Below are 26,546 nucleotides of genomic sequence, written 5' to 3'. Positions count from 1 at the left end.
AACTCGGTGTATTATGTTGAACTGTCTCAGTCCTGTTCACTGTTCACAAGACAAAAATACGCCGGCATTTTTTTAAAGGAAATATCTACGTCTCTAAAAGAATCCGCCACGTAAGAAGCACATGATTCTAACTCAATTTTCATTGTTAATGTTTTTATTATGTGGCGTTACTTCTCCCTTTTTTCGTATGAGGGTCTGCGGGTTTGAGAATGAACTCGGCCCGGCCCGCAACCCGCGATCGGGGGCATACCGGCAGGTTAACCCGTACCGCAACGGGTGCGGGTTACAACATTACATCCATATTTGATATTTGGACATACTGGACCACCGAGTGTCCTTTTATCTTCTCGTAATGTATTATTTGACCCTTTAAACCATGGTTTAGACACCACACTATCATCTCCCAGGCAGATATTAACCCGTTGCCAACTGGAACCGGGTTATACATGTACAAAGTCTATGGGAATGACAGAATTCAGTATTCAACGGGTTAAATTAACTTTGTGAATTTGTTTGTAACAACAGCCATTTTAGACTCCCATCTTTCAAGCCGTCTTCGATTTTTGGACATACTGGACCACTGGCGGTCCTGTTTTTCTTGTCCTTGTGTATTATTTGACCCTCTAAACCCATTTCGAAAATTTGTGTTTATACATGGAGCTCATCTGAAACCCCAATTTTAAATTCCAAGCCACTGGGTACGCAGTTCCGAAATTACGCAACATTTTGTAAGTATGATTAGAATAAGATCCCTGACGAATTCCATGAAAAGAATAATAAAACACAAAGATTAAAAAAGCAAAGAAATACATTAAGAAATAAAAAAGATAAAAAGAAAATAATTGTGATAATGAAATCTTTTTGTAGTTCTTGTTGATTGGTTTTTAACAGCGCTTTCATTTAAAAAAAAGAATATATGCGACAAATAAGATCGATGTGTGAATACAGAATTTGCATCCTAGGGGCATTATTTTGTTAATTAGAGCAAACTTGTGATTTTACGTATAAATTAATTTCTAATTAATTAATTATAATTTGCTATGAGATTTTTCGTTTATATAATTTACAGTTTTGTAGATTATGCCATGGGTAACATGCACGCCAATTTTTGTCACGATCGCATGATTGACGACCGAGATCATAAAAGGGGCTAAATCAGCCCATCCCCCCCCCCCTCAATCTTCTTAGGCATCCTTTTAGGGTTAATAACATACATGTAAGACATACATGTAGATCTTCTGACCTGAAAATCATATAAAATGATCAGTGATACATGACCATCTTCCTCTCCAAGTGTCATGAAATAGGATACAAATCAAGTTATGATGACATATATTAAAAACTTAACCTTGGTTAAAACTTAGTGTTGACGACAGCACTGCGATTGATGCCGCAGTCAAATGCAGCGCCTATGTCATGCTTCTGTCTTGCAAGCTAAACAAACACAGTATGCAATCTTACTGCACCTTGACTTTTAACCACCGTGCTGACTTTGACCTGTTGAAGACGTCGATCCCTGTCATCTCGGAGCCTCTCTTCAATCTGAGCACACTGAAGACGATACTGAGACAGGATGATTATCTTAGCAGGTGATACCTTCCTGCTGATCAATGCTTGGACGATTCTCATCTGCAGTGGTTTATAAAAAGGTAGGAATGGTCTCATCAGATCAGTAACCAAAAATAAGAGAATTACAGAACTTCAATGGCCAATCAGAATTCTCGCTACCCCAAATAGGAACAAAAATCTCATAATGCGCGAGACGAGATAATTTTCACTCCGTCGGGTCGTCATCACCACTTCCGGTTAAGAGTCATGCTCGCGCGGGGTTCGCGATACTGAGTTTTCCACCACGCTGAAATCGATGCCAATCAGCGTAATATGTACAGATTATAATACTTTTTATTTAATTTGGTCAGTTTTTATTCCATTTGAATTATAAATAAAAATAAAAAATATATTTCACGTGAAATTAATTTTTATTCATGTTTTTATTTGGTTATAAAAAATTAAACAAAAAATGAATATCTTAAAATTTTGCATTTAGCGACCGGCCTGACACCACGATCGTATTCGACTAGACGCTAAATATATACAGCGTTCATTCCGTTCAATTTTTTGTCGACCACAAAATGGATTAAAAAATCAGTTTCGGAACTTAAAAAAATCTTAACTGACAAAGGAATACCTTGCAATGGAAAGCGTCGGGCAGAATTAGTGACTTTAGCAGAAAAGGCCGTTAAACTGTATCGTGAAAGTGAGGGTTGTGATCACGAACTTTCCGAGCGAAAGCGACGTTGTGTTGTAGTGCATGACGGCACTGTTGATCTGAATGACAAAACAGTGCATTGGACTTCCGAACAGGAAGTTGTAATACCGAAAAAGCTATCCCATAATGCAATGCGCGTTACAGGGATTTTCCCGGATCTCGGCGAAATCGCTATTTGGGGTAGCGAGAATTGTTGCATGCACATTTTATTCAACATGCCCCTAAATTAAAACGAGTGGAACGCCTCAGGCAGTCTCGCCTGCATTACGCGATTCGATATAGCAGCAGTGCCCACTTTGAAAACAGATTGAATAATTATTTACAAAAGAAAAACACTTGTATGATAATAAAATACTACATGTATGTCAATTGACCAAAACTGACATTTGACCATGGTCATGTGCCATAAGATGTGTGTGAAACAATCATTCATACTTGCTTGCCCTTATGTCTATGTTTCATGAATGTAGATCCATAACTTTTTTTAGTTATGATGCCATTTCAACAAATACCCCAAAAATGACCTTTGATCTTGGTCATGTGTCCTGAAACATGCACAGGATATTCAGGGATACATGTACATGGTTACTCTTATGTCCAAGTTTCGTGAACTAGATCCATATACTTTCTAAGTTATGACAACATTTCAAAAACTTAACCTTGATTAAAATTTCGACATTGATTCCCCCAACATGGTCTAAATTCATTTACCCTAAATGACCTTTGACCTTGGCCATGTGACCTGAAAGTCAGGCAGAATGTTCAGTAATACTTGATTACCCTTATGTCCAAGTTTCATTAACTTGGTCCACATACTTTCCAAGTTATGATGACTTTTCAAACACTTAGGCTTAGCCATGGTTAAGAATTCAATGTTGACGAAGCCACCATCTGAAAAGTGGTGCCTATAGTCTCGCTCTGCTGGGGCACATGATGCGCTCACTTGTAACATGGAAAATGAAGTTATTGGTCAAGCAAGAAAAGAGGAAGGTGGCAACTTGACCTTTGACCTTTTGACCTCCAAATCAATAGGCTTCCTGGGATCCATGCTACATGTAATATCATACACACCAAATTATATGGGCCTACATGTAGCTGTAGGTTAAGTTAAAATAAAGTTATCGCATTTACAAGGACTTCAGAAGGGTAAGATGAAAATATGTCACTGTGACCATGACCTTTGACAATTTGACCTCAAAATCGATAGGCTTCCTGGGATCCATGCTAGTATCATACACACCAAATTATAGGAGACTAGATTATGTTAAACTAAAGTTATCGCGTTTACAAGGACTTCAGATGGGTAAGACGAAAACATGTCACTGTGACCTTGACTATTTGACCTCAAAATCAATAGGCTTCCTGGGATTCATGCTATTATCATATGCTTATTATCATATGCTTTGCTTAGCTTTGCTTAAAAGCAAACTCCCATCATTTGTTGTTTTAGAGATAATCATACACACAATGAAAAGTGTGTAAAATTGTGCCGTGGAACGTCAGTTACTGTGAAAATGCCCTTAAGTAATACTTGATTACCCTTATGTCCAAGTTTCACGAACTAGGTACTTTGTAAGTTATGATGACATTTCAAAATCTTAACCTTGGTTAAGATTTCAATGTCGACGACGCCGCCATCGCCGCCGCTGTCGGAAAAGTGGCGCCAATAGTCTCGCTCTGCTATGCAGGCGAGACAAAAAAAAACAATGTACCTAAGAGAGTTCTAATTCAAAAATTAAAATTACTTGTGATTCATTTTCCAGATCAATATCCCATGCATGAATATGAGATACGAAAATTCCTTTGTGCATTTTCAGATCGCACAATGAAATAAACACTGCGTTCCAACATCACGCAGTTGTGTAGTATATGTGAATTTAGTGCTGGGGTCAAGTTTATCCACCCCCCACCCCTTACTTGTTCTAGAGTTGAGCCAACAACCGGGACTATGAAATTTATCTTCAATTCATCCATACCACATGTTTAATTTCAGCACCATTGCTCTTTGACTGTTCATTGCCTTCTTCTGTCTTTACTGAAAGGGTTTCCTCTTGCCCATTAACATGACAAAACACTTGAGGTGTATTTCCATTATTGGGCCATATCCTCCAGATAGGGTCAAGACTGCGACGTCTCACTGATTCTGCTGTCTCTAGTCTGTTGTCATAAAATGCAGATGATGGAAATTCACATATCCGCTCGTGCTGTACATGAGGAGGAATGAATGAGGAACATATTTGGGCATTTTCACGGTAACTAACGTTACACGGCAGTTACCGTGAAAATGCCCATTTGAATAGTGAGATATTAGAAAGGAAATATTTCATGATTGGTGATGAATTGTAAAACATTGTTTTCATCTATATTGATGAAAACAATTTGCAATACATATTACATTAGTGGTAAAAATGACTTAAATGGAGAATACTTAGGACACTCTTTGATATGCTGATGTTGATCATGCCTTAAAAGAAAAAAAATTGTATGCTGCCTTCATCCGACAAATCAACCTTAAAAAAATGATTAAAAAACATGGTTACAATTCTTTCTTTTTTTGGGGGGGACAGACCCAAAATATACAAAGGCAATGTTTTTTATGAGAAAATGAAAGAATCTGCTCAAATTTGTATTCAATGGCTTAAGAAGGCACTTTAATGTGTGTCTTGACTGCATATACAAATAATCCTTTGAGTGATTTCCTTTGTGCAGCACAGCAGCAAAGGTATCCAAAAAAAAAGAGAAGAAAAGACAGATGATCCAAACTGTCAGATCGTCGAATTCACAGAGGCAACATAAAAAAATTTCTTAAAGGCCTTATAATAAGGTAGGATAAACATAATTTTGATCATGTGAATATAAGACATTCAGGAATCTGTAAAGCATTCAGTCTTTATTTCATTGCAGTGTGAATATTATGTGGCAGACTACACTTTCAACCCAATATATCACTATCATCACCATCATCATGATCACTACCAATATTATCATCAACATCAATCCTAAATCATTTTTATTATCACTATTATCAGCATCACACAAAATTTCCCCTCATCACCATCATTATCAATGTCAGTCTGACTTCATCTTTCATAAATCTTATACTCTGTGGAAAAGTCTTGAAAATTTAATATATCATACATGTAAGGGCCTGTATTGGGCTAAGCTCCGAAAATCATTTTCAGTCACTACCATTATAATCACTATATTATTGACACTACCAGTACCAAAATTATCATTCCATCATCATAATTATCCCTACAAAAAGAGAGCTGGGTTTAATATAAAGGCTCATCTCACAGCCGGAGGGGGGGGGGGACTTTTGCTCCCCCCTCCCTCAATGACTACCATCCACGATTCCCCATGCATATGCAACAAAAATTGGAATGCAAATTACCCAAGGTGTAATCTACAAAACTGTTCAATTTATCTATTATGCAATAAATGAATGAAAGAAAGCAAAAAAGGATCAACTTTTTTAAGTCTGAGTTACATGTATTCTGTATTTTTTTCTAATGATTTTACTTAATTTCATAAGTAATTTTTCAAAATTATAAGTTAATAATTTTAAAATTACAGTGAAAATAATGATAATTTTATGATCTTTTACTAAAAACACAATTCGTATTGGATTTGTACATGATATCATGTTTTTTAACAGTTTGTCGCAAATTTGGTCTGAACAGTTGCATATGACTTGAAAGAAAAGTATCGTGGAACGACACATCAGATCTTCATACTACAAACATTTTGTGTGAAATGTCAAGGCGCGTCATGAGCATCTTTTTATGATGGATATCGGCGCATTGCAAATGTCCATATTATCATTTATTATATTTTAACCCACCACCAGTACAGCACCAATTATTAGGCCTATCTTCATCACCAAAATAACATCACTATCATCACTATTATAATACTCACCATTCTGTACTGAATAGTGAGCATCTTGGCTTTATCCTTGTATTTTTCAAGCAGAGAAATATCCATTCCAAGCTGCTTAGCATTGGGTTCTGTGATTATCGACCTGTAAAAATAATAACATCACATTAGGAGTGGGCTATACATGGGTCAAAAATACTTTTTTTGTAATTTCAATATGACAACAGTTTTTTTTTATTCCTTGTAATGTATCTCAACATGAAATGACAATATTTTTTGTCTCGGGTCCGAGAAAAAAGTGTGCCGGGCCAAAATCCAAAATGGCCACCAAAACCCCCCAAAATCACAGTTTTGGCCACAACTTTTTTATTTGGTGGTCAATTTCTCTGGTTTTGGTGTCTATTCATATGTTTTGGGGGGCAGGCAATTTGTTTTTCCTATAATTAGTACTTTTAAACCATTATTTGTAGAGTTAAAAGGTAATTATACTTAAATTTAGCCTTTTTTCAGCCAAAAAGTAGGTTTTATCATCCTGGGGTTCTGGGATATTAGATGGTACGAGGTCAACAATAGCAAGCAGCTTCATATAGCTATATTGCTTTTATTCCTCCACTTTGGGTTTCACGGATATTTGTGAAATATATCTTATTAAATAAAAAAAAAGTCAATTATCCATTGGGGCTATACAGTATACATATATGTACAATGTACTGTACATACATACTGCACTGCATAAATGCATTGGCCACCATGACAGATAACAAGGCTTGTATAAACTATAGTGTCATAGAAATGAGCTCTCAGGTTTAGAATTAGATGCCTCAGAAATTGAAGATATGTTTTGTCTCAGAAATTGAGGACATGTTTTGTCAAATATGCTAATTCAGGGGGCGGAGAGGTAATTTACACTGAAGCTATTCTGGGCCCCATTGCATAAAAATTTACCATTATGTTAACTTAACTTAATGGTAACTTGCATGCAATCCTTTATTCTGATTGGCTGTTGATCAGCGTTACCATGATACTAGTAGTTACCTGACCCCATAAACATAGGCCAGTTAGACACCAGAACCAGATTAAAAAAGCCTCCAAATGAAGAAGATATGGCTAAAAATGTGATGTAAGTATATATACATGTATGTGATATTTAAATGTAAGTGTAATTTACGTTGCTGGTTTCACCATGTACATCAGCTGACAAGGAATCGAATTCACAATCTAATTCTAAACATTTGAAGCTCATTTCTATGACACTATAGTTCATATACAGGCCTTGTCATATGCCATGGTGGTCAATGCATGGATACATGTATATGCAGTGTAGTATGTACAGTGCATTGTACACCGTATAGCCCCTATGGATAAATGACATTTTCTTTTATTTGACAAGATATATTTCACAAATATCCGTAAAACCCAAAGTGGAGGAATAAAAGCAATATAGCTACATGAAGCTGCTTGCTATTGTTGACCTCGTACCATCTAATATCCCAGAACCCCAGGATGATAAAACCCACTTTTTGGCTGAAAAAAGGCTACAAAAATGGGAAACTTTAGGTATAATTTTCTTTTAACTCTACAAATAATGGTTTAAAAGTACTTATTATAGGAAAAACAAATTGCCTGCCCCCCAAAACATATGAATAGACACCAAAACCAGAGAAATTGACCACCAAATAAAAAAGTTGTGGCCAAAACTGTGATTTTGGGGGGTTTTGGTGGCCATTTTGGATTTTGGCCCGGCACACTTTTTTCTCGGACCCGAGACAAAAAATATTGTCATTTCATGTTGAGATAAGGTAAAAGGAACACAAAAAAACTGTTACCACAGTAAAACCAAAAATCACCCATTTATAGCCCACTCCTAATCACATGTGATTATCACAAACCGGTTCAATAGTATCCACAACCATACAAAAATTCAAATGAGGTAAAATCATATTAAAACTAGATATTTGACATGCCCCCACTTAATGCGATCAGAAATTCATTCAATATGATTGAAAGTAGTATCGTGCAGAAACCAATATGCATATATAAAATGATCAAATTTAGATCTCTGAACCAACTAGCATACATAATGAGCTGTGACCTTTGACCTGCAGACTCCAAATTCGAACTTACAATGTAACCTGTATTTTGGTGTCATCTACCTACACACCTATTTTTTTTTAATCTGTTGAACATTTCATAAGTTATCATGCAAAAACCAACTCGCATATTTAATGGGCTGTGACCTTTGACCTGCGGACTCCGAATTCAAACTTAGCCTGTATTTTGGTGTCATCTACCTACACACCCAATTTTTTTTAATCTATTGAATATTTTTTGAGTTAATGCATGGAAACCAACTCACATATTTGATGAGCTGTGACCTTTGACCTGCAGACTCCGAATTCGAACTTGGCCTGTATTTTGGTGCCATCTACCTACACACCAAAAATTTTGAAAATCCATTGAAAATTTTCAGAGTTATTGCGCGGAATCCAACTCGCATATTTAATGAGCTGTGACCTTTGACCTGCGGACTCCGAATTCGAACATAGCCTGTATTTTGGTGTCATCTACCTACATGTACACACCAACAAATCGTTAAATCCATTCAATATTTTTCGAGTTATTGTGTGGAAACCAAGTGGAAGGACAGACAGGGGCAACGCTTAATGCCCCCTCCAGATTTCATCTGCGGGGGCATAAAAATAATAAAATGAAACGAATGAAATACGAAAAAAATATGTAACCTTAAATAAGGTGTAATCTAGACATGACAAATTTGCATTAACACAAAATAGTTGCAGTAAAAAAACAAGTGGAGCGCCTCTGGCAGTCTCACCTGCATCATGCGATTCAATATACCAGCAGTGCTGACTTTGAAAACTACTATAAAATAATTATTCACAAAAAACACCATTCATATGATACAATACTACCTTCATTGACAATAAATGACATTTGACCTTGATCATGCGATCTAAGACTTGTCAGTGATACTTGATTACCCCTATATCCACATTTTACAAACTATATCTACATGTATGAACTTTGAAAGTTATGACAGCAATCTAATAATAACCTCCAAAATGGCCAAAGTTCAATGACCTTAAATGACCTTTGACTTTGGTCATGTGACCTGAAACTCGCATGAGATGTTTAGTTATACTTGATTACTCTAACGTCCAAGTTTTAGGAACTAAATCCATACACTTTCAGACTTATGATGATTATTCAACAAATACATGTACCCCCAACATGGCAAAAGTCTGTTGACCTTGGTCATGTAACCTGAAACACGCACAGGATTTTTAGTGATACAGTACTTGATTACTCTTATCTCCAAGTCTTATGAGCTAGACCAATACACTTACAGAGTTATGAAGGTAATTCAATAAATACCCCCAACATGGCAAGTTTATTGACCTTAAATGACCTTTGACCTTAGTCATGTAACCTGAAAATCACCCAGGATGTTCAGTGATACTTGATTACTCTTATGTCCAAGTTATATGAACTAGACAAATAAACTTTCAAAGTTATGGTGGTAATTCAACAAATACCCCCAACTTGGCAAAAGTTTGTTGACCTTAACCCCATGTATCTAGGCCGGGGTATTTTGGGAGTTCATATGGCCGGGTGGGGGGGCCTCCCAGGCCCCCCCTTGAGATCTCGGCCGTCGACCGCGCGATTGCGCCGAAAATTGGCACGCAGGTTGTCTCGGATATAATCTACAAAATTGTATAGTAATTTATTTCATGCGAATTTTTATTAAGTAATTATGCTAATTTATGCGTAATTAGTATGCGAAATCATACTTTTTCCTCTAACTCCATAAATGAAGCTCCAAATGTTCTAATTTTTGGCATAGAAACTCTTTGTGGTGTTCTTACCAGGTTTACATGAAAAAAATTGTGATATCAGATCAATTTCTTATGTATTATATTGTTTTTTGCAATTTCTTATGAATTTCCTTGTTTTTTGGACCCTTTGTTTTTCATTGTTTTTTCAATGAAATTCGTTGGGGATTCTTCTAAGATCATAAACAGCATAAAATACATACATTTAGACTAACAAAACTAAAAATAATGATACATTTATGATTTTCGGTTGAAAACACAATTTACATTGACTTTGTACATGAAATCACGTTTTTGAGCAATTTTTGATCCGACATGCACATACATAACGTTGCGTAATTTCGGAACCGCGTACCCGGGTGATGCAAAATTGGTCTCAAAAGTTGCGCAAGACTTGAAAGTAAAAAGTCAGCGAGCAGCGCGGTCAAAAAATTTTGCGCGGCGAAAATATTGCGCGACTCGTTGAGGGGGGGGCCTCCGAGGCCCCCCCCCCCCCTGGCCTAGATAGGGTTAACCCTAAATAGACTGAGCTATTTTGACACCTAAGAAGACTGGGGGGGGGGCTGATGATCTCGGCCGTCGATCGCGGAGTTAGGTGTCATAAGAGAGTCTTGCATGGAAACTTTAACGTTGACCTGAAAATGACCTTTGACCTTACCATGTGACCTCCCACTGCAGCCTAACATGCAGGTCCCCCAAGTCCATCTACAAGTACCATCCAAGTTTGGTTGAAAAGTGACTTACGGTTGCGGACTTACATGTAGGTGTCATAAGAGAGTCTTGCATGTAAACTTTAACGTTGACCTGAAAATTACCTTTGACCTTACCATGTGACCTCCGACTGCAGCATAACATGCAGGTCCCCCAAGTCCATCTACCATCCAAGTTTGGTTGAAAAGCGACTTACGGTTGTGGAGTTATGTGTCATAAGGTTTGTGACGGACGGACGACGGACGCTATTTGGATCCCTAAGTCTCGCCTTCACCTCTGGTGGGCGAGAGAAAAACCACCTTGCGATGTAGTTTTCAAGATTGCTTTTAATCCAGGATAGGCCCCATAGAGAAGGGGTCGAACCTTGTTTTTTTTAGATATACAATGTTTTTTTATCATTATGTTTTCTTGTCAATTCGAGGGTACTGATTCCGAATCTGAATGCCACTCTTGCAACCTTGAGCATTTTCCTCAAATTGGCAAAATCTAATATGGCCACCAAAATATGCAAATTACCCATGAAAATCATAAAATTGCCCACACATTGACTATAAATGCATGAGTGAAATACCAATGAGCATTTCACTCCGGCAGCACAACAGCCAATGTGTGGGCTGTTTTATGATTTTCATAGGTAATTTGCATATTTTGGCAACCATATTGGATTTTGTCAATTTGTAGTAAATGCTCAAGGTTACAGGAGTGGCATCATTCAGATTCGGAATCAGCAACCTCGAATTGACAAGAAGCCATCAAAAAACATTGTATATCTAAAAAAAAACAAGGTTCAACCATTCTATCCTGGACTATTTGTCTCGTTAAATTGGTTAGGCGTTCTTCAGGAAGCGATCTTTACAAGGAAGTATGAGAGCGTAGGCATGTTGGTTGCTACTCAGTACACACTGTATGTAGAATGCCTAGATCCTGCGGATTAAAATTTTGCATGGAACATGTGACTCCGAGAGCATTTTCATAGCAACATTACCAACTGATGTGAAGAGGTTCTGGAACCTAAATGAGATGGTGATGAGGAAGCCAAAAAAGCAACCTTTTATTGGGTTATTTCAGAACAGGATATATGGGGGGTAAATTTGACCCCCCCCCCCCCCCCATGAGTGTGGAGTGGGATGTAAACTACAAGACTATAGCACAAACTTTTAAAAAATATATATATTTTCCATTAATTATTTATGCAAAAATGCTTATGAAAATTGCCTTAAATTTGTCTTTGGTGTATATTTTTGCCTTTATCTCACTCAAGTACAAGTAGGTAGTACATGTAATATGCTAATTTTTGGTTTAAGTATCAATTTTTACATATCTTACAAATAGCTACGAAAAAAATTGCCAAAACATTTGCTATATAATTTTTTTTTTCAATTCTTATGTATTTCATTGCTTTTTCAAATGTTTGTTTTTTATTCTTTTTATCAATAAACTTTGTCAGGGACCCTTTTGCCATTTAAAATAGCATAACATAAATCCATTTCAACCAACAAAAGTAAAAATAATCATATTTATATGATTTTGGTTGAAAACGACAATTTGCATTGACTTTGTATATGGAGTCAAGGTTTTGAGCAATTTACAAAATGCTTACCCTGGTCTCAAAACATTTGCAAGACCTGAGAGTGAAAAGTCAGTAAACAGCACGGTAACAAAAAATTCATGCGCCGGCGTGGTGACAAAATATGTCGAGGGGCGTCAATTTGAACCCCCCCCCCCCCCCCCCCCAGTTAATTAAGGGTTAACCCTTAATAGACTGGGCTGTTTTAATGCCTAAGTAGACTGGGGGGCTGATTCAGCCCCCCCCCCCCTTATGATTTCTGCCGTCAATTACATGATCGCAACGAAAATTGGCACATGCATTACCCATGGCAAATCTTCAAAACAAAATATAAGATCAAATTCCGCGAATAATCTAGTTAATCATGCTAATTTACGCGTAAATAATTGTTCTAGTTAGCTAAATTATTGACCCTAAAATGCTAAGTTTTTTTTGTACAGACTCTTTAAAGGAATCTGATCAAATGTACGTTAAAAACATTTCAACATCACATATATTTTCATATGTATTTTTTTGTTTCTGTATTTCTTTGTTTTTTGACATTTTATTTTTACTATTTGTTTATGGAAGTTGTCTGGGACTTTGTTTTACCATAAACAAGATGAAATTAATTGATTTCAATCAGTAACAGGAAAATACATAAATGAATTTTAGCTAAAAACACTGTATTAAACTTGTACACAAAGTCACATTTTGAGCAATTTTAGGTCTGCATGCACTCACAAATTGTTGCGTAATTTCTGGACCGCATACCCAGGGTTTGCGATTTTGGTCTCAAAAGTTGCATGAGACTTGAAAGTAAAAATTCAGCGATCGACAAGATGAAAAAAATGTGCATGGCGGATTTATCGTGAGAATGTCGGGGGGGCTGATTCAGCCTTGTAAGGGTAAAGGGAAAACAGTTTAAGAAAGAAGATGAGAGCGGGGTCATATTATATTCCCATATTTAGACTTTCATGTACACTGTAGGTAGAGTGTGACATCAACTGAAAACGATCTTTCAGAGTTAAGGTAGAGGGGAGTATTCTTTGATTCTTGAGTTCCCAACTAGATCAAAACAATTTCACAGAAATGCAGAAAAAGATGTTTATTTCATGGATGTAAAGATGTGATGTGTAAAATTTCAACAACTTAGGGGGGAGGGAGTTTGTAACCCCCCCCCCCCCCATTTTCCCTAGCTACCCATTTATAAATAGTGTTTCAAAGTTTTTTTTTAATAAAAACAAGAATGAAACTAGAGATGCTCGGCAGGTCGCGCGGCCGAGCACATGTACATGTATCCCCCGAATCCATCGCATCATCCATCATTGCTATATAGAGCTCACACAAATATTTGACAAATAAATACAATTATCATGGCGACAATGACCCTGCCCACATTTTGCCTGTGGGTACCAAATTTGATGACAATAATATGATGTAGCAGCGTCACTCAGCAGAACCTAAAGTATTGTCCAGTATCACCTGTTGGGGAATACAATTATAGAGTAATCTGGATGTATTTTGTAAACCTAATCCTAAGACCTCCCACTAAAAATGATAGGCATCTTCGCTTCACCTTCTAATATTGCTTCTGTGTGCCAACTGTTATGACAAACTGGAAAAAAAGCAGAAGTTACAGGTTTTACTAAATTTTCAACAAAAATATGGTTACCATGGCAACCATGTCTCCACCCACTCCAAAATCATTAGGCAGCTTTGCTTTACCACAATGGACCGTCATGACAAATTTGAAGATAGTTGGAGAAGAAATGCAGCCAGTAGAGCACTCACAAGGAAATCTCTGCTATTTCCACAAAAACTCGTTATCATGGCAACGATGTCTCCGCCCACACCATAATCAATAGGCGGCTTTGCTTAATGGACCTTCATGCCACATTTGAAGATGATCAGAGAAGAAATGCAGCTGGTAGAGCGCTCACAAGGACATTTCTGCTATTCCACGAAAACTCTTGTTTCCATGGCAACGATGTCTCCGCCCACACCAAAATCATTAGGCGGCTTTGCTTTACCACAATGGACCGTCATGACAAATTTGAAGATACATGTAGTTGGAGAAGAAATGCAGCCAGTAGAGCACTCACAAGGAAATCTCTGCTATTTCCACAAAAACTCGTTATCATGGCAACGATGTCTCCGCCCACACCATAATCAATAGGCGGCTTTGCTTAATGGACCTTCATGCCACATTTGAAGATGATCAGAGAAGAAATGCAGCTGGTAGAGCGCTCACAAGGACATTTCTGCTATTCCACGAAAACTCTTGTTTCCATGGCAACGATGTCTCCGCCCACACCAAAATCAATAAGCGGCTTTGCTTTACCATCATGGACCTTCATGCCACATTTGAGAATGATCAGGGAAGAAATGCAGCTCACAAGGACATCTCTGCTATTTCCATAAAAACTCTTGTTACCATGGCAACGATGTCTCCGCCAACACCAAAATCGATAGGCTGCTTCGCTATACCATACTCGACCTTCATGCCAATTTTGAAGATGAGCGAAGAAGAAATGCAGCTGATAGAGTGCTCACAAGGAAATCTCCAAATCCATAGTACTGTACATGTACATGTACTGTACATGTACATGTATCCTCCGAATTCTGTTCGGTGGATACGACTCAAGCCTACAGTAACCCATAATGAAATTCAAAGGAATGCAAATAGCTCCACTGTTTGAATGAAATTAGATTTCAGAATATAGGGCAAAGTTTTCAACTTTACCTAAGCTGTTGATGATCTCCAACTAATACCACTTGATTAGGTTTCACTGAAACCAGAGGGATCATAGTCTCTGGCTCACTGCACATCCCGGCTTCATCAACAATCACCTGGATAACACGTGTCAGTCTTGAGATACGTCGTGCTCCAGCAGCATTGCAGGTACTCAGGACTATGTGATGGTTTTGCAATTCTTCTTTCTGTAAAAAAAAAAATATATATATATCTTATAACCGATTCTACAAGGAATGCTACTCTTTAGCTTTATGAAAAGGCTAGAAACCTCTTCAGCGCGTCCCCCAAAAAATGTCCCTCTGACATAGGGCTGAATTAATTCTAAAATGTGGTAGTATTCTCAAATAAATGTTCAAGAGTAGAAAGCACACTTCATGATCTAACTTTTATGAAAATTTAATTGGTCGCTCTTCAGCGGTTTTGAATACACACTCTGTTACATAAAAGTGGGGCAGTTTAGCCCATTCCAAGTTTGCAGCATTGATGCACTTCTGCATTGTCTATGGCATATTAACCCTCATTTTTACATCCAGTATCTGAGCCGGGACATAACCCTAATCATATCCAGGCTCATCAAATCATAAACTTTGGCATGTTCAGAAAGACAAGAAACATTAAAAAAAATAAGTTTGTTTGATAATTCATTAGAAGAATCAGTGCACCAACTTGGAAAGAAAATGTGAATGATGGATGAGTAAATTAAGCTGAAAAATAAAGGGGAATCCACAAGTTAATCACCCTTTTGAAAAAGGAACTATACCTGGGAACAAAAAATTACTTCCTTTTCTTTTAAAAAGTTACATTGAATTTACTTGACCACAGTAGCTTATTAAGTAAAATAAGTAATGAAAACAAAAATGCAGTACTAGGCATGAAGGAGGCATGAAACAGACATGACCCGTTGTCTTAATCATTGTGCCTCTCCTGTTATCAAATAATAAGGCAGCATATGTCATGATTTACCAGCTACTTCGACAAATTGGCTATGTCTGATTTTTCACTTTTATGTGATTGGTGACATCACAAGGAACAACTTTCAACTTGGTGACAAATTTCTAATGGTCATCTTGACTATGTGAGGGGTCAAAATGGGGTCAATAGGGGTCAACTTTTGAAAATTGCCTTGATTGTGTTGAGTGACACATCAAATTGTTTGTCTTGTTATACTGAACAAGAAAGTGTACACAACCATATACTCTTAGCAAGTTATGACCGAAAATGTCAAAAAGTCAAGGAACTTTCGGTAAATGGCAAATTACACTGAAAGCATTAAGAAAGCTCTTTTCCGTGTTTTTATGCATGTGTGTACTTTTTTATTTTCAATTTTGATAAGTCCATCGTCAGAAGTCCTTATCCAGAAGATATAAAGGGTAAAGACAAGGTCAGGGAAAGGTCAAAAAGTCAACAAACTGTCATTGGAAGCCAAAATACACTAAAAGTGGTTAGAATTTTAGAAGTCTTATTTTGTGTGGGTTCTTTATTTTGTAAAGTCTCTATCTAAGAAGACATTATATAAAGGGGTCAAATGTGCTTATTTAGGAACAAAATAGATAAACAGAGATAGACGTCGAATACATTCAGTGTGGTATCATGGTATTGCATGAATACCTTGAAACGACTTGACAAACCCTTATGCCATTGAAATCTTATCTTCATGATTTATAAGTGCAACCAGGTCTTTCCGAGGTTTTATTTATTTAGTAATTCAATTCAAATGCAATTCATTTTTCAATTTACTAGTCTTTGATATGTAAAGAAGTATTTCCTTCATTTGCTTTGTACAGAATATTTTAATTAACAGAAATTATTGTAATGTATTGAAAAGAATAAAAGTTTTGAACCTTTGTGCAATGCAAAATATTTCGTGAAATGAACAATTTAAAAGTAAAGAAATAAGAACATTCAAACTGTCATCACTTCTATATAAATTATCATTTCACATACTGATTACATAATCAATTCCAATGAATGAAAATAAGTCCTTTTAGAAATGCTGGTAAAGCAAATGCATCATTCCATTATTCATGGGTGCCCACTCACAATTTAACTTTTCACGATGCAGTGAAAGTGAACCACCTGCTATATTCCAATACTTTGGGAAAACAAAGTATTCAGTTATGCTTGATAACAGAAACTTTTTTCATGGTCAGGTATCACTCAAGTAACAGAAGTTTTAGAATTATTCTTTGGATAATTTCATCACAAATACAAATGAATGTTCATTCCTTCTTCATCAATAAACCCTGTACAAGCTTCATGGTATATGAAAACCAAATATTACATTTCAAATGAGGTAATTCATCTCTATATCAAGAAAATTTAAGATCATTGACATACATGTATTAAGCATTTGAAGTGATTTGTGATATCTAATAACCATCTCATACAAGGTTCATTAAATTTGATCAAACCATTATTGTTTCAAAATTACTGTGCTAATTCATAAATTTAGCCTTCAGTTGCTTTTTTAAGTCAACATTGCAACATGGTCAAAGTTCATTGACCTCGGGTGACCATCGCCCTGGGATTTGTGGCCTTAAATTCATGATAAGTAGTAACTGGCACTTCATTTCTCTTTTGTCAAAGTTTCTTTGAATGAAACCTTTGACATTTTTAAACTTCTCTTTCAGTTGAAAGATTTTGAATAGGACGACACTACGGCCATCAGTAAAGCATCCCTTTCTACCGCTTCTGCTAGGCAAGTGAAATAAAAACTTACAGTGGCCTCAAAAATAGTGCTTTTGTAGTCTTTTATGCTGCGTGGGCTTATTCTATCTGGACGAGTGCGAAATTTCCTCTCATAGCCCGCTAGCTCAGCTGCATGTGGCTTCCCACGCATTCTGATCAAGTGATGAAGAGCAATGTCTTTCATTTCCACTGGCATGGATGATTCTTTCCTTGACCACTTGGAGACCAGTCCTGGAACACCAGGGATGGGAAAGTCCTTTCGCTCTATCTGTTCACTGTAGACTCGCACGACAGAGATGTTTGGAAACTTCTTCAGGTATGCTGGTGAATGTCAACATGATTAAACAATGAAAATATCAGACATTCCTGCAATACCATAGCTCTGATGAGACAATAAGTGACACATATTTTGAACCAAATTCATGTTCTTAATAACATGTTTTCATATATATTTATTATATACCCCAAGAGAGGATCACCAGTCATTCTTAAAGCTGCTCTTAACTTATGATCAGCTATATGAAACAGCCCCCAGGGACTGTACAAACAATCAGGCAGTTTCTTAAGGGAGTAGAATTATGGGTGGAATTAACATATTTTCAAATTTCATAATTGCACCTCCTATGCCGAAGTAGCAAAGGGGCATAACTGTATCAATAAAATTGTGATAGTGCCCTACCTAATGAAATGATTAGCTGAAACCAATCACATAACCAGTCAATATATTTTAGTCAACAGAAAAATTTGCTAATGATGAGTTCTATGTGCCAGTCATAGTTTGGAGATGAAAATGGTTTATCAACTATCAATGATCCATGAAACCACCTTGCAAAAAATACAATTAACATAATTTAGCCCTGACATTAGAATAATTTCATAAATTGTTACCTCTGAAATTGTACAAACACTCTCAGCAATGCCCTGGTCATGCTAAAACATTTCCAATGGTAACATCTAATTCTTACTAATTCTTACTACTCATGTGGGGGCATCATGGGCTAGTGGTCAGGAATCTCGTCTTTCAATCTGAGGGACGTGGGTTCGATTCCCAGCCAAGGCGTGTTTTCCTTCGGCAAAAAATTTACCCACATTGTGCTGCACTCAACCCAGGTGATGTGAATGGGTACCTGGCAGGAAGAAATTCCTTGAATGCTTCAGCGCCTATGTGGCAGCACAGCTAAAGCCGGGGTAATAATAGCAGCGCTTTGTATCCTCAGGCAAAAGTGCTTAATAAATCCAGCTACTATTATTATAATGCCTCTGCTGGTGTGTATTATTTTTATACCATTCACCAGGGTTAAACTGCACTGATTGCAACCTATTATCAATCAAGTGGTTAAACATTAAAAAAAAACATACCAGCTACAACATCCACTGATTTGTTTGATGGTCCACAGTACAACACCTGAGGGCGCATTTTACCAGCTCGTAATTGTTGATTGAGGCGAGTGAAGAAATAAGCAAGGTACGCTCCAGTAACAGTTTTACCAGTGCCTAACAGAAAGAGAAACATTAATTGGAACAATATGTAATTAATACATTTCAATAGTAAATTTACATTAAGAATTGTGGTGAAAATATTTGTGGAGATTTGATGCATTAATATCAGAAATTAGCAAATATCAGAGAGGAAGATAAATGATTGGTAGGCAGGAGTATAATAAAATAATAACAATTATGTTCGCACTATCAAACTTGATTTTCAGTGAGCCAAGCATGATGACATTTGAATATGAAATCAAGCATAATTCCAAATGAATTTTATGATGTGCATTCAGTTAAAAATAGTTTTGTACTTTGCATGAAACTCATCTTCCTTTTCTTATTGTAGTTTTTTACAATGTTTGGGGATCCAAAACACTGTTTTTCAACTGAGTCAAAATAGGGATGGGGTGGGGTAAATTTGATAGGCTCCTGTCAGGTAGGCTTTAATTTGCCAAAACAATTCTTCAGTAATGTCTCCTTTATCTTTTCCAGGAGAATAAAACAGGTTTAGGTCTTGTGATGTGGTAGGATTGCCATTATGCAACATTGGGGCAGTCAGATGGTAAAATGGTCTATCTCGAAAATCGCAGTTCTGAGAAAAATGACTATAAAGTTTAGAGGTTTGAGCTTTTTTATGAGACGGGAATAATGCATTTTTAGCAAGAAGAAAGAAGAAGCACAATAAAAACTAACAACTGAACAATTTTGTGCCTATGTGGGGTTTTAATTATGAAATAAATGAGATTTTTGTGTAGATAGACTGTTTAACCACAGCACATGTACATGTACATGTATACACTCATACTACACATCATAAGATGGTAAAAAGGTCTATCTTCTAGATAGACCATTTTACCATCTTACCCCAAATAAGCACAAAATTCTTCAGTTATTAGTGTTTATTATGCTTCTTCTTGGCCCATTGCTAAAAATGCATTATACCTGTCTCATAAAAAAGCTAAAAACTCTAAACTTTAAAGTCACTTAAGACTAAGTTAAACACACAAATATATGTAGGTACCAGGGGTAAGCGATTTCCGAGATAGACCGTTTTACCATCTGACGGCCGTGTGATGTGGCGGTAAACTGGTCGAACTTGAAGATAGACCATTTTACCATCTGATAGTGATGATTCAAAAATCTCAATTAAGAAGGTTAAAAGTTTTTTTGGGGGAGGGAGGTTTTACCTCCAAAGGATATTACCGACAATGGGCTAACTCAAAGATAGACCACTTTACCATCAAATCTGAAGGAAAAATACAAAAAGTACCAAGATAGCGGAAATTATCTCTAAATCAAGACATGATGGGATTTTCTCGATAGCACCATTGGAAAGAGCGCCCCCTCACATTACCAGGAAAGTGAATTTACCTCAAAAAGTCAAATTTTCGAGTTAGACCGTTTTACCATCTGACGGCCGATTGAGGCCCTAAAAGCACCATATTTTAACAGAGTCAAACTATGGATAAGGATGGGGTACCTTCGACAGGCTCCTGCAAAGTTCGGCTTTGAGAAATCTCTCTTCTAACATTTCCAAGACGTTTCATAGAAATATCAGTTGCTTTATCATTTAGAACAAAAACTCTTTGCCCTTATATCCATCTTGACAATATACCTACGTACATTACATCCATTATGGTGTGTTAGTCACACCAACAAAAGTGATGCCAGATCAATCAAAGCTAATGATCTATCCCAACTGGCATACATACATGTACCATTGATTGCCTTATTGTTGGTTTAAGTGGTGTAAATGCAACAAGGTTATAAACTTTTGGTTTCATTTTAGTGCAATATTTTCTGACGTTTTTGCCCTTCCTTTATCTAGCAAAATATATCAATACGGTCATGAAGCATTTCAATAATCTTATTTCTCCTCTTTTGTGACAAACGCTGACATTATGTACTAATTAATGATGTTCATAATAAAAGAGATCGATAACAATGCACACGCAAATTTTGGAATTGAAAATGAGAGGATGCGTATGTGCAAGCTGAGAAAGAGAGTAAAAATGAGAGAGACAAGGGGGGAAGAGAAATAAATATAGAGAGATACATGTAGGTAGAGGAGCGAGAGATTAAAAGAGAGAAAGAAGAAATGTATACAGATGGAAAGACATACGTTTAAAGATTGAAAGAGATGGAGAGATAAAACAAGTGAGAGAGATTCGGGAGAAAGAGTTATCTTCACTTAAACTTTGTATCAGGGTGTATTTATGGGCAACAAGCAAATGAGGTTCAGCATTACCTGACTTACCCCTTCTTTGCACGATATTTCCGAAATGAGAAAAGAACACGCCGCAAAATGTTATGACTTTTTTTCTTTGAAGTCTCGCGCAACTATTGAGACCAAATTTGCAACATACGGGTATACATGTAGCATCACGATGCCACGTGACTTTTTACGAGACGAAGTCATGCCGAAAATGTTTTTTTCTTATACTTAGTGTACAAAGTCTATGGGAGATGAAATTTATAAAAGGGTGATTATTTTTCATTCTAATTGGTCTGCTTAATTAACTTAGGGTTTAATTTAGTTGTTAAATGGTCTGTAATAATTTCCATTGAAAAACCAATGAAAAACATAAGATGAAAAAACAGAGAAATACAATTCTACAAAACATTATACATGTCATAAATGAAGAAACAATGAATTACATGTACCAATAATTAAAATGCAGAACTGAAGTGATCTATTAAATAGCACAGCTTGTAAGATATAGAAGGAAAAAATTGGCTTTTGCAATTTTTTTTTAAACCTTTGAATTAGATTACAAAGATGACATCTGGAAAAAAAAAAAAATTTGAAGTGAAATTTGGTGTTAAATATGCAAATAATGTTTTCCACAAATGAATTTGCACATTTTATTCATAATGAATAAAATAAAAACTATTTTCAGAATTTTTTTAGACCGGATTGCAGTTTATGTGGTAAAAAATTTGCATGCCAAATTTCGACATGATCACAAGAACGGCGGCTGAGATCAGAAGGGGGGCCATCATGCCCCCACCCCCCAGTCCTCAATACATCTCAAATAGCCCAGTCCTTTTCAGGAATGAGCAAGTAGGTATATGAAGTTCATATTAATTTCTTATTCTGTTTATCTGTAACCTATTTTGTATGTAAATATATATTTCTAAAGTTGGTTATACTATTTTGGACTGAACCTTACCAGGGGGCCCTTGAATGAGAGAGAATGTATGTTGTAGTGCATTCTTGACAGCAGCTCCTTGGGAAGAATTCAGGGCAGGTAATGTACATTCTGGTACATTCAGGTCTGTCAGGGCCTCGGCTTCTCTTTTTAAGATTCTAAGGGTTTCATCTTGGACGAAAAAAATTGAAAAAAAGCAAATAGCACAAGAAAACACTCCAACAAGGAGAAAAAGAAAGTTATCATTATGAAGATGAAAATACCATGTTCCATATACCATCTAGTCTTGCCAGCATACTTCACTTTGTCCCAGTACCCGTTTCTAAAGTATGTCACTTCTTTCTGCCTATAGACCATACACATGAGTGAAGGTTTCATTCATTCCTTCTCTTGTAAAAAAAATAAAAATAAAATAGAAACATTAAAGAGGGGTAAAAGTTACATTTACTGGTAGGTTTGTCTGTTTCTATTGTTTTCTTAAGGTGCCGGGACACTTATTTTGTAACACTGTCAACACTTGACCTTGATTAACAGTTGGTATAAGTTATTGCAAGAATGACTGGTCTCTATGTTACAGATTTCAATTGTTTTTCAAGATAATTTTATCAAATGAAGGTGATTCATTAAACACAAATGTATGTATATTATGCATGTAATTATTTCCTATATTTTTCAAACAGTGTTACATGTACCATTACAAAAGAAATATATAGAAGTTTTTAAGTTACCTGAATGCCAATCAGGACGATTAGGGCGTTGCAATGCAATGTCTTTAATCAACACAGGCAATGATCCAGAATCTAAACCATCAATAGCTGTTTCTTCTCGTCTGCATAAAAATGTTAATACAAATAAAAAACAATCTTTACATTGGTAAATAAATTTATTCATGTGAAATGCAAGCATTTTTGATGGAATGAAGGTATATGAGAGTGTGGGTGTGTGTGAGGATGTGTGTGTCAGGGTGGGGTGGGTGGGTGTGTGTCTGTTAGATTTTCTTAACCCTAAAAAGACTGGGGGGGCTGATTCAGCCCCCCCCCCCTCGACATTTTTCGCGATAAATCTGTAACGCGAAAAGCTGACGCTGCGCCGTTCCATGACTTTCTTCTTTCAAGTCTTGCGCAACTGTTGAGACCAAATTTGCGACGCCCGGGTACGTGGTTCCGAAATTACACAACATTTTGTAAGTGCATGTCGACCCAAAATTGCTCAAAAACATGAATTTGTGTACAAATCCAATGCAAATTTTGTTTTTAGCCAAAATTCATGAATGTATAATTATTTTCAATTTTACTAATCAAACTCAATTAATTTCATCTTGTTTATGGTCAGAATAAAGTAGCGGACGATTTCCATTGAAAAAACAATAAAAAACAAAAAGTTGAAAAACAAGGAAATACATACATGTAAGAAATTTTAAAAACAATAAAATACATAAGAAAAGAATTGTGATATTGAATTTTTTTTAAAGTAGGGGAGACCGGGGTTAGTTGGAACATGGGGTAAGTTGAAACATTGTAATTTTCTTTAACGTCTTTAAATAAATTTCTGCAATACTGCCCTCAAGTTATTGTCATTATCAACGGCCATCCACCATATTACAGACAACACATGTGCAACAAGCCTGGTGAAGTTAGAAACAAATTTTTGTTTTTTGACCTTCTGAGTAAATTTTTTCTCATTCAGAAATGTTTGATTATCTCAGAGAAGTTTACAGATCAAGTTGGCCAGTTTAGGGGTATAATAGACACTTATACCAAGCTACAAAATGAGGTTATTAATATGCCATGGTGAAGTCCCTTTTTTGTGCTGTAAGCTTATAAACGTCAAATGAGCCTCCGGGGTTAGTTGGAACAAAATTGAAGGGGCTAGTTGGAACATGTTCCAACTTACCCCAAACATAATTATGAATGAAAATATTGGATATGAGAAAAAAAAAAAGTATTTCACACTCTTCTGAACATGTATTGTATACCATGCTTGTTTTGTTTATCAGTTAGGTCTGAGTGTGCATTTAAGGCCTATTGTAGGCACCTAATGCAATGTTAACCCTTATCAAAGGGGGGGGGGGGTCAATTTGAGCCCCCCTCAAGAAATTTTGTCACTACGCCGTCGCACAAATTTTTTTTATTACACTGCTAGCTGACTTTTTACTTTCAAGTCTTGCGCATCATTTGAGACCAAATTTGTGATGCCTGTGTGCGCGGTTTCAAAATTACGCAACAAATTGTATGTGCATGTTCGGACCCAAAATTGTTCAAAAAGGTGATTCCATGTACAAGGTCAATGCAAATTGTGTTTTTCAATCAAAAGTCATAAATGTAGGATTATTTTTTACTTTTGCTGGTTCAAATAGATTCATTTTATGCTATTTATGATCGCAAAAGACTCCTGACAAAGTCCATCGGAAAAAACAAAGTTCAAAAAAAAAAAATACATAAGAAATTATATTTTTTGCATTTTTTGGTGGATATTTGTTATAAATGTGAAAATTGATACTCTCACCAAAAATTCTATTAGCTTAATAAATAGAGTTAAAGGCAAAAACATGAAGGAAAAAAAAAATTCTGGAAAATTTTATAATCAATTATGAAAAAAAATAAAAACAATCAATTTTTGTCTTATATTTTGATGCAGAAGTACATGAAATTGCTGATAGTACACTTAATTGCATGTAAACTCAAACGCACCCAAATATGCGGAATTCTACTACACAGTCTGCTTGCGTGAGTGGCTGTATAATAGAAAACATAAAGTTCAACGAATCCACACTTTAATATTTTGAACTTGAATAAGATAAAGCAAATAGGCTAAAACCATGTAATATTACAGTTTTAAGTAGTTTTAGTATAATTCTTACATAAAGTTTAACGAATCCACACTTTAATATTTTGAACTTGAATAAGATAAAGCAAATAGGCTAAAACCATGTAATATTACAGTTTTAAGTAGTTTTAGTATAATTCTTAATTGACCATGCAGTGTTCCAACTTACCCCATACCATGTTCCAACTTACCCCGATATGGGGGTAAGTTGGAACATTTGCGATAGTCTTGTTCAAGGTGGATTTTTTCAGTAACCATAATAGAGTTAAAAATTTTATTGGGTACATTTGAAGCCCTGAGCTATATGCTTCAAGCTGATATATTGATTGTTTCTCGAATAAAATCTATTTGGATTTTACAGCCATTTTTGTCAAAAATGTTCCAACTAACCCCGGTCTCCCCTACATTTGATCAGAATCCTTCAAAGAGTCTGTGAATAAAAATTAGCAGTTTAGAGGCCTTATTTAGTTAATTAGAGCAAATCTTTGATTTTACGCATAATTAGCATAATTAATGAATTATGAGATTTTTCGAAAAATTTGATCCTACAGTCTTGAAGATTATGCCATGGGTAATGCACGTGCCAATTTTCGTCGCGATCAGCCCCCCCCCAGTCTTCTTAGGCATCAAAATAGCCCAGTCTATTTAGGGTTAAGATATGAGAATCAATTTAAAATTCTTTTTCAAAAACAATGCCCAGGCAAGTAGAAGCCATCTCTTGGGATCATATTTTATTTGGCCAATTATATTCTAATAGAAGATTTGATCACAGAAACTCACTGGTTTATTCTAGCTTTCTTTTTAACTAATCAAGATTCATTGACATTTCATTATCATTGGCTAGGCCAACAGGTCGGGGGGTGGCAATTTGAATTTCAAATTAAAAGTTAACACATTTTATCATGGTCCGTTGGGTTAGGGAAAATAAAGGGGTTTCTTTTTTCTTTTTAGGGGGTGTCCTTACTCATAGGTGCCCTCAGCTCCCACCCCCCCCCCACCCTTAACCCCAATAAAACTGGGGAATCAGACCACTTTACTTCCTGTTGAGAGACTTTTTGTTTTTTGTGGGATTCTGATCAAATGTACATTGTAAACATGTGTTTTCATTTTTTTTTTACTTTTTAAAATTATGCTACACTGACACATAAAACTTTTGGCTAGAAACAGAATGTGCATTGATTTGTACATATAATTAGGTTTTGGAGCCATTTGGGGGAGGACATACACTTTCAAAATGTTCCATAACTTCTAAACTGCATACATGCTCATTAATTCAACATTCAGTCTCAAAGGGTGCACAATACTTTCTTTAAAGAAAATATTCATAAAATATTGTTACATGAGCTTTTCATATCACAGGTTTATCAAGATAAATATTGAG

The 26,546-nt window shown here is 36.1% G+C and overlaps 1 protein-coding gene across 1 annotated transcript in view; it reads right to left on the bottom strand.

The window, feature by feature from the left end:
* Nucleotides 1-863: 863 nt before the first annotated feature.
* The window catches only part of LOC129261070 (3'-5' exoribonuclease HELZ2-like), a 102,895-nt gene continuing 77,212 nt past the window's right edge, over nt 864-26,546 (bottom strand). The window contains exons 24-31 of the mRNA XM_064099269.1: nt 23,068-23,168; nt 22,361-22,510; nt 19,062-19,196; nt 17,734-18,023; nt 15,003-15,199; nt 6,191-6,293; nt 4,246-4,473; nt 864-1,629 (exon numbers count right to left, since the gene is read on the bottom strand). Coding sequence (XP_063955339.1) covers nt 1,435-1,629; nt 4,246-4,473; nt 6,191-6,293; nt 15,003-15,199; nt 17,734-18,023; nt 19,062-19,196; nt 22,361-22,510; nt 23,068-23,168 — 1,399 coding nt within the window. The 3' untranslated portion in view covers nt 864-1,434. The remainder of the gene's footprint in view (nt 1,630-4,245; nt 4,474-6,190; nt 6,294-15,002; nt 15,200-17,733; nt 18,024-19,061; nt 19,197-22,360; nt 22,511-23,067; nt 23,169-26,546) is intronic.

The sequence above is a fragment of the Lytechinus pictus genome, chromosome 5 (assembly GCF_037042905.1).
Source record: "Lytechinus pictus isolate F3 Inbred chromosome 5, Lp3.0, whole genome shotgun sequence".
In the NCBI taxonomy this organism is placed as follows: Eukaryota; Metazoa; Echinodermata; class Echinoidea; order Temnopleuroida; family Toxopneustidae; genus Lytechinus; species Lytechinus pictus.
Note: the sequence above shows the minus strand (reverse complement) of the source record. Positions and strands in the feature narration are given on the sequence as shown.